At 35.2% G+C, this 9,425-nt stretch overlaps 2 protein-coding genes across 2 annotated transcripts; one reads left to right on the top strand and one right to left on the bottom strand.

The window, feature by feature from the left end:
- Window positions 1-846: 846 nt before the first annotated feature.
- On the bottom strand, window positions 847-3,664 carry LOC148583129 (G-type lectin S-receptor-like serine/threonine-protein kinase LECRK1). Its single transcript, XM_088511795.1, has one exon. It carries the CDS (start codon window positions 3,530-3,532, stop codon window positions 1,145-1,147), a length of 2,388 nt encoding a protein of 795 aa, XP_088367921.1. The 5' UTR covers window positions 3,533-3,664; the 3' UTR covers window positions 847-1,144.
- Window positions 3,665-4,925: 1,261 nt separating this feature from the next.
- LOC132166487 (G-type lectin S-receptor-like serine/threonine-protein kinase LECRK1) lies at window positions 4,926-7,423 on the top strand. Its single transcript, XM_059577306.2, has one exon. It carries the CDS (start codon window positions 4,941-4,943, stop codon window positions 7,317-7,319), a length of 2,379 nt encoding a protein of 792 aa, XP_059433289.2. The 5' UTR covers window positions 4,926-4,940; the 3' UTR covers window positions 7,320-7,423.
- Window positions 7,424-9,425: the final 2,002 nt, after the last annotated feature.

The following is a 9,425-nucleotide window of genomic DNA, read 5'->3' on the forward strand; positions in this document are numbered from 1 at the left end:
GCAATCTAGGATCTACCAATTGGCGTTAGCCTATTTGCTCTGATACCATGAAAGAATTCATAATGCAGAGATAATAATAAATAATAATGAGAAAATAATAAGATAGTGATACAAAGATTTACATGGTTTGGTCTATGACCTACATCCACAAGATCAAGCCTAAAGCTGCATTAAGTTCTTATTTCTCTTAGTAATATTTACAATATAATATGCTCCTATTTATAGGAGAATCATGTTGAATACAAATAAACTTCTACTCTAGCTAAGTGATAATCTTTAACTATTCACCTGTAACTCGGTGATAGTTTTCAAGTGTGACTCTTCAACTGTAAGTCAATAATAGTCTTATACTGTGACTATTATTCTTGAACTCCATGATATACTCTAACAATAACGTCTAGAGAAAAGTATCATTACTCTTGGAAGTTTTTATATTCTCTTATTAATATAGGTGCAGCCTTGTAGAATTCGATGGAATAGGAAATGAATCCTACTGCTAATGAAATTTTTACGTTTGGGTTTAAGTTGACTCTATTCTTTCTTTTATATGATGGTTATTGTGTTTTATATGTGGTTTCGAAATATGGGTTTAATTTGACTCTGTTCTAATGGCGGGTACACGAATTTCAAGCAAAATCACCATATTGTAAATTCATATTGACTGCATATTGCACAGAAGATTGACAATGTGCATACTATTTCCATTTTCCCTTTCAATCACAGTTTGTGTGTCACTCAGAAAATGTTTCATAGTTGAAGACATAGTACTGCTTATGATTTGGTCAGAGAAAACGGTTTAGTTTGCAGGAGAAGAGGATGAAAATCAAGCGCTCAAGTATCCTTTTCACGATATTGCGCGTTATATATATAACACATACATTCATACGCAGTAAAACAGATACAGATTTTTCTTGCACGAGAAAGTCTACATGGACGTAGTCGGACATGGAGGAATCGATACCTCAATAATCCTTTCTAACATCAAGATAAACAGATATAGATTTTTCTTGCGCAAGAAAGTCTACATGGACGTAGTAGGACATGGAGGAATAGAAGTAGTAGTAGGACTTGGAGGAATAGATGCCTCAGTAATCCCTTCTAACATCAAGATGAACAGAAATAGATTTTTCTTGCGCAAGAAAGTCTACATGGACGTAGTAGGACATGGAGGAATAGATACCTCAGTAATCCCTTCTAACATCAAGATGACACTTTTCATGGAAGGACGGAGGGCTGGTTCGTCTTGAATACACCATAGTGCCAACTTAACCATATTCTCCAAGGTGGTCTTATCTACTTCTTCCCCGCGCACAATCTTATCTAACTCTCTAGCAACAAAGCGTTTATAGATCCAAATAGAAAGAACAATCTCATCATCGTTAGATACATTAAGATCTATGTTCCTTCTGCGACATAAGATTTCCAAGAGCACCATTCCATAACTGTAAACATCTGCCCTCACTGATATTGGGGTGTTCTTATACCATTCTGGCGCTAAGTAGCCTCTTGTCCCTCTGATCCCTGTAAAGGTCCTAGTTTGATCAGGCATTAAGAATTTTGCCAGCCCAAAGTCAGAGATTTTGGCGGTCCAAAAATCATCCATAAGAATGTTTTGAGGCTTTATATCACAATGAATAATTGGGGTTTCACACTCTTCATGTAGATAGAGGATCCCTCTTGCAACATCCCGTGCGATTCTCACTCTCTCATTCCAATCTGGATGTCTATCAGCTTTGAAAAGAAGATCCGCAAGGGATCCATTACTCATGTACTCGTAAACCAAAAGCCTTTTAGATCCCTCGACGCAGTAACCCAGCAAACGAACTAAGTTCCTATGGTGGGTTCTTCCAATTGCTCGCATCTCTGCTTGGAATTCCCTTTCACCTTCTTCAATTAGTTTCTCTAGTCTCTTTACAGCAACAAGTCTTCTACCCTTGGATAGTGATCCTTTGTAAACTGCTCCGAACGAGCCCTTACCTAATTCTTCTTTGAAGCCATTTGTTGCTCTTTTGAGCTCATTATACGAAAACAATCTCAATGTGACCTCCTCATTCGCTCCCAGGTTTCCATTTTCTAACAGCCTTTTGTACCTTAAAACTCGACTTTTGAAAACGAAAAGGCCAGAGATTGCAAGGGCAACACATGACACTGCAGTACAACCTAGAGTCACAAGAAGAATTTCCATTATTGCTGTCTTGCGTACGACCTCGAGTGGCATATTTTGGCTATCAGTTTCATTGCTGCTCATAAGACTTGTTATACCAGCCTTAAAGATTGCCTTGCTCTCCTCTCGTGTACTTCTTCTTACATATCTCAGCGGAAGACTTTGTTTCTTGCAAGAACCTTCCTGGAATAGTGCGGCCCCACAATTGCAGTCTTTCAAACAAGACCTGCGGCATTCTTCCTCTGTCGACATTGGTGCCTCAACATAAGGACGACCTCCCCACTTCATATTGTCTATGGTTTGGATGTGATATAAGGTTTCATTTTCTTTTCCACCTGTACATTCTGCTTCCGAAAAGTTCCTCTCACAGCCAAGAGACCAGTCATTCGGATCTACAAAATCAGTCCCAGGAAGGCATCGACAGTATGCTTGGTTGTCGTTGAAAGTGCAATAGCTGTTGAAACTACAGAAAGTTTTCACTTCACATGGATCTGTCAACGCTTCCCATAAAGTCGATACATTGAAGTCGCCACTTCCATCATAGGAATGAGAATAGAAACGAAAAATTCCATCAGAAGCAAGAGTTGAACGATAAATTATACTACTGTTGGGAACCGAAGATGAGCTAGCATCATAGATCGTTCCACCAGAAACTTTCTGTAAACCAGTGCCGTTGATGATAAGTAGAATGCCTGTATTGTTGAGATAAAGGTGGAGCCTGGAACCATAACCGAAAGTGCCTGAGCTCCAGTAAGCATCGCCTGCAGTGTCTCCAGTGTTTGTTGGGTATGAAACGAGGTTTCCATCATCCTGCATCTTCAGATGAAACCGTGATCTGGTTGAGTGGTCACTCTTGTTTAAGCTGGAGAAGAGTTGACCTCCAGCGAACAGAGTCTGACCTCCTAAAATGGTGTCGGTAGGATGCTCAAAACTTTGCCAAACTTTCTTGGAATCCTTGTCACAGAGCACAAAATTGCCAGAGTCGAGCATGGCGGCATAGGAAACAGAACCTGTTGGATTTGCATTGAGTTTCTGTCGTCCTCCCACAGTTGTCAAAAGAAGCATACCATCCTTTGTAAAATCCAGCCTTGCGTCCGACGTGATCGGTTGATAATCACGAATTGCTGTCCACACCACTGTTGTGTTGTCATTACCGACCAACCAAATTCCTATCCCAAAGCCAGTAGTGCCTTGCAGCTGGTAGAACCCAAATGCAAATCGGTTAGAAGGTGAAATCCATGAAGAGGGTTGAGTTGTGGGAAAGAGTGAAGAGCCAGTGGTTATAATATGGCTAGATTGCTTTGGTTGAGCTCTTCCACCTCCAAAGGATAGAAACAGAAGGAATAAAACAACGGATCTGGGAGCCATTGGAGGGGCTAAAAGAAAATGGTAGTGTATTGTTTTCTCTATTGAACTACTTGGTTAGAGAGATCAATAGAGGCTTTTCATTTTTTTCTCACACTCGCTTTCTGTATTAAACAAACGTAGAATTTTCTTCATCGCTTTGGACGGATTCACACATCTCTTTCTCTGTTGACTGACTGAGGAGTCAAGTCTTGCTTTAAATTTTTGTTACAGAATGCTGTCGTAGCAGAGAAAAGATCATAAAGATGAAGAAATAGAAGAAATAGAAGTAAATGAACTGGAATAAATGATCATAAAGATGTCAAGCTTAAAGCAGAACTACGGTTTAGCTTCAAAAGTAAATGAACAGGAATAAATGATCATAAAGATGAAGAAATAGAAGTAAAACGTACTCAAATTTATCATTTCCAACCACAAAATGAAAAATCTATTTTCACTCCAATTTTTTTGGTGTTCAGATAATAAAAATGTCACTTAATACTTACGAATTTCTTATCGGGGTAAACTAGAAAGCAACCCAACAAATTTCTTTACCTTCGTTTATCTGCACAATCTTTTCATGACAAAAACTCTTTACTTAATCAAAGCCCATCCACCGAAAGATCTACACAACAACAAAAACCCTTAATCAATTTAATTAACTCCAGTTAATTTCCCTTAACCACAAACACTATTACCCAAAATTTTTCCAATTTGGGCAACTCTTCAAAAAGCACCCATATTTTAATTTCATCCAATAAACTTTCTAAAACCACAATTTTATAAAAGGCTTAAATACACTTCAACGTCTTGAGCCATTTTCAAAGTAGCCTCGTAAAGTGATAGGTGTGACACTTAAATATATTATTCGATATTTTTAATTTAATTTTTCTTTTTTAGTTTTAGTTTTAAGAAATGGGGGTATAATAAGAAGGGTGAAAATTAAAAAGGGTATAATAATTAAGAAGGGTGAGGATTAAAAACGTGATCACCATAAAACCGAAGAGGGACTAAGTTGCATTAAAATAGTACTTTGATCTTTCATGTATTGAAGTGTCACGCCTATCAATTCGTGAGATTACTTTAAAAATATTAAGTTGAGGTGTCTTTAACCCTTTTATCGAATAACAACATACTCCAAACTCGAAAATTCTACAAAATTAACTTCAAAATTTTCTAAATACTAAAATATTTAACCTTTGGTCTCCTCGTTTCTCCTCCTCGTTTCTGTTCTTTCTCTTGTCTATTCTGTCGTATAACAGAGTATGTTTTGGGTTTACTGTTTAGTACTGCAGAGGGTTAGGTATTAAGCATGAAGTCAAGTCAACATATATAGACTGCATAGTAATTTTGAGAGTGGGATAAATTTTCCTTACTATATATATTCCGGATAATATTCTCTCCTCTCTCTCTCTCTCTCACTCTTTACACCATGGCTCCCATACCTGTTCTACTCCTCCTGCTTGTTTTCCCACTTCCTGATTATGCAAACGCTCAAAGTAACCACTCCAATGTGATACCCTTAGGCTCTTCGCTTTCCCCAGATACAAACCGCACTTCATGGCTCTCACCTTCTGGCCATTTTGCATTTGGTTTCTACCCACAGGGTGATGGCTTTGCCATCGGCATATGGCTGATTAATCAAACTGAAAAGACAATCATCTGGACTAAACATCGAGATAAACCACCTGTCTCCTCAAAGGCTACACTGCAACTAGGCAGCGATGGTCTGCGGCTTCGAACTGGAGCAGTCAACGAGGGTTCATACATTGATAATGCGCCTTCAGGGATGACGGCTTCAGCTGCGATGCTTGATTCGGGTAATTTTGTGCTCTCCAGCAATTTTTCTGTTGTTCTCTGGCAAACCTTTGATTACCCAACTGACACCATATTAGGAGGTCAGAATCTGTCTAGTGGCAGTCAATTGGTTTCGAGTGTGTCTAGATCAGACCAATCAAGTGGGCAATTTTCTCTTCGTATGCGGAGTGATAATGGAAACCTTGTTACCTACCCTGTAAGCAGCTCGGATCCAACATATGACACTTTCTGGTCTTCTGGAACGAACAACAGTGGTTCCGATGTAATGCTTACTCTTAATCGTTCAGGCGTTCTATTCCAACACGGATATCGTTTGGGCGTACGCATTTTGGCAAGTAGCCACTATCCTGACATGGAAAATGGAACTATTATCCACCGCGCAACACTTGATGCGGATGGGATCTTTAGATTGTATTTACACCACTTTGAGAATGATAATAGATCAAGTTTGTTGATGGAATGGTCGTCGTTGGCTAACCAGTGTGAAGTCAGCGGTTTCTGTGGATTGAACAGTTACTGCTCAGGCGTCGGCAACAATGGTCAATGCAACTGTTTTCCTGGATTTGATTTTGTCAACACCAGCAATAAGTTCCTCGGCTGCTACAGGAACTTCGATGACAATGGTTGCAGACACAGTAAAGATCCAGCCACGCTGAGCAGCAGTACCGTTTCCTTAAAGAACATGTGGTGGAATGATTATCCTTACTCAGTGCTACAAATGAAGGAGGAAGATTGCAGCATATCTTGCTTGGAAGATTGCAATTGTGCGGCCGTATTATACACGGGTGATGGTTGCGCCAAATATCAACTTCCAATTAGATATAGTAGAGTAAGTAAAAACATATCAGCTACGGCTTTCATCAAGGTGATTAGGGAGACTATCAAAACACCTCAAAAACCCGTCGACCAAAAAGTCTTGACCGAAAGCAAAAGAGGTCTGATTTTGATTCTTGCCATAACCTTGGGTTCCATTTCATGCCTTTGTTTCATTTTTGCCATCTTTACTCTGGTCAGATACAGACATCAAGTTTACAGGTATAAAATTCTCTCAGACAATGCAAATTTGGGATTGATTGAAGAGTTTACTTTGAGATCATTTTCTTACAATGAGCTTGAGAAAGCAACAGATGGCTTTAAGGAAGAGTTAGGTAAGGGCTCTTTTGGAGTTGTTTACAAAGGAACTATATCTGGAGGTAACAAAACTATTGCCGTTAAAAGACTAGAGACATTCGTGGAAGAAGGGCAAAGGGAATTTCGAGCTGAAATTACAGCAATTGCAAGAACTCATCACAGAAACTTGGTTCGATTGCTTGGATTTTGTATGGAGGGCTCTAGGAAGCTTCTTGTTTATGAATACATGAGCAATGGCTCACTTGCGGATCTTCTCTTCAAGGCTAAGATGCGCCCCATTTGGAAAGATAGAGTAAGAATTGCACGGGATGTGGCTAGAGGGATTCTCTATCTGCATGATGAGTGTGAAGTCCATATCATCCACTGCAACATAAAGCCTCAAAACATACTTATGGATGATACGTGGACAGCAAAGATCTCTGATTTTGGGTTGGCAAAGCTATTACTTCCAAATCAATCAAGAACAACTGTGGAGGCCGAACGGACAGCTGGGTACTTCTACTTGGCACCTGAATGGAAAAAGAACGCCACGATATCAGTAAAAGCAGATACATACAGTTTTGGTATTGTGCTTTTGGAGATTGTATGCTGTAGAAGCATTATAAAAGTAAATGTTCCAACGACAGATGAGATAATTCTTTCTAGTTGGGTTTATGATTGCTTTATGGCTGGAGAGCTAGACAAGCTTGTTGAAGATGAAAACGTGGACTTCATGACTCTGGAAAGAATGGTGAAAGTGGGGTTATGGTGCATTCAAGAAGATCCAGCTTTACGTCCTTTAATGAAAAATGTAATGTTGATGTTGGAAGGGACAATGGATGTTCCAATCCCTCCTTCTCCAGTTGGTTCCCTTGTTTCATGAAATGATTATCCTTCTTATTTTTTTACCAAGTTTGTAGTAACCATCCTATTCAAGTGTATGAATGTGTCAACAAACACTTGTATGTATGGACAACTATATGTACTAGCTTATAGCCCGCGCTATGCGCCGGGTTTTTTATTCTCTTAATTAACAAATTAACTACCAAAAATGACAAATGTTCATACGATCATTTTAAACCATAGTTTTACTTAATAGCATAAGCCCAAATATCCAATAAATTTAAAAATTCATAAATTTTAGTTCTTATAAATTGAAACATGTTAAATATTTGTTGCTATATATGTAGTTTAAAATGAAATATAAAGGAAAAAAAATTCAAAATAAAAACCTAGATTAATCAATTATAGAAAATGATTGATTAATCATTATATTTCAACAATGATACCACTTCTCAAAAAAGCTGTTTGTGAGGAGAAAGTTCAATTCCTAAAAGTTCGTTATATTCTAACAATGATACCACTGACAAAAATAAAGAAGTGTTCCAAAATAAATGAGCATGTTGATATATGATTACAATTATATTTTCTAATTTTGTAAACAAAAGAATGTTGGTAGTTTAATTTTTCTTTTAAAAAAAAAAATAGATAAAAAACAGTGGCAGGAATATTGGAACGCCCAAAAACAAAAATGAACAACAAAAGTCAATTAAATTTACAAAAGAAAATTTGTAACTTGTATTAAATAAAATTAATAAAATTTGAAAGAAAAATAATATATAAATTAGAATAGAAATTAAGGAAAAAAAATGTAAACAAATGAAAAATACTAATACAATAAAAAATAACTATTTTTTCTATATTTTTCTCAGTTCCAATAAAATCAACAAATATTATAAAAGGTTTTGTCAAATAGATTTTTATTTATTTTTAACCATCCTTCACTTATATAAAAGTAAATGAAACTAATTTTAAGACATAGAAACTCTCTCACTATTATTTTTTGAATTCAATGTAAAATTTACAAAAGAAAAGTAATCATTTGAATAAAAAATAATATATAAATTAGATAAAGATAAAAATTGAAGAACATAAGCACCGAAAATAAAGATAAAAAAATAAAAAATAAAAAATAAATAAAAAGGAAAAAAATGAAAAATATTAATATAATTGAAAATAACTATTCTAGCAAAAAAAAAGAAAAAAAAAACTGTCGTATAATTTTTCACTGAGAAACAACGATTGGAAAATTGAAAAAAATTGTTATAAGAAAAATAATATAAAGAAATAAAATAACGTTAGTATAATTTTTCATTGAAAAACAACGAATAGAAACTCTCATATAATCTCTCTCTCTGTCTCTCTTTCTCTCTCTCTCTCTCTCGTCTTTTTGGGGAATTGATTGATATAAATAGAAAGTAAAAGAAGAAAAAAAAAATATATATATATATAAGGGACAAAAACAAAAATGGAAGAATATAAGCACGAAAATAAAGATAAAAAAAAATATATAAAATGACAATACTAATATAATGAAAATAAATATTTTTTTTTTCAACCATCCTTCACATATATAAAAGTAAAAGAAACTAATTTTAAGACATAGGAAAACAAAGACAAAAAAATAAAAAAATAAAAAAAAAAAATAAAAATTCTACGATTGGAAAATTGAAAGTGAAATATATTAGAAAAATTGAGTTTCTACGAAAAGAAACTCTCACTATTAATATTTCCTGAATTCAATGTAAAATTTACAAAAGAAAAGTAATCATTTGAATCAAAAATAATATATAAATTAGGAAAAAAAATAAGGGTCAAAAACAAAAAATGGAAGAACATAAGCACCGAAAATAAAGATAAAAAGAAAAAAGAAAAGGAAAATATGAAAATATTAATATAATTGAAAATAACTATTCTAGCAAAACAAAACAAAAAAAAAAAAAACAAAGAAAAAAAATTGTAGTTTAATTTTTCATGGAGAAACAACGATTGGAAAATTGAAAAGAACTATTATAGGAAAAAAAAATAAAGAAAGAAAATAATTGTAGTATAATTTTTCATTGAGAAAAAAAGAATAGAAATTCTCTCCTCTTGTCCTTTTTTGGAAATATTGATTGATATAAATAGAAAGTAAAAGCAGAAAAATTAA

Source organism: Corylus avellana, chromosome 11 (assembly GCF_965113065.1).
Source record: "Corylus avellana chromosome 11, dhCorAvel1.hap1.2, whole genome shotgun sequence".
In the NCBI taxonomy this organism is placed as follows: Eukaryota; Viridiplantae; Streptophyta; class Magnoliopsida; order Fagales; family Betulaceae; genus Corylus; species Corylus avellana.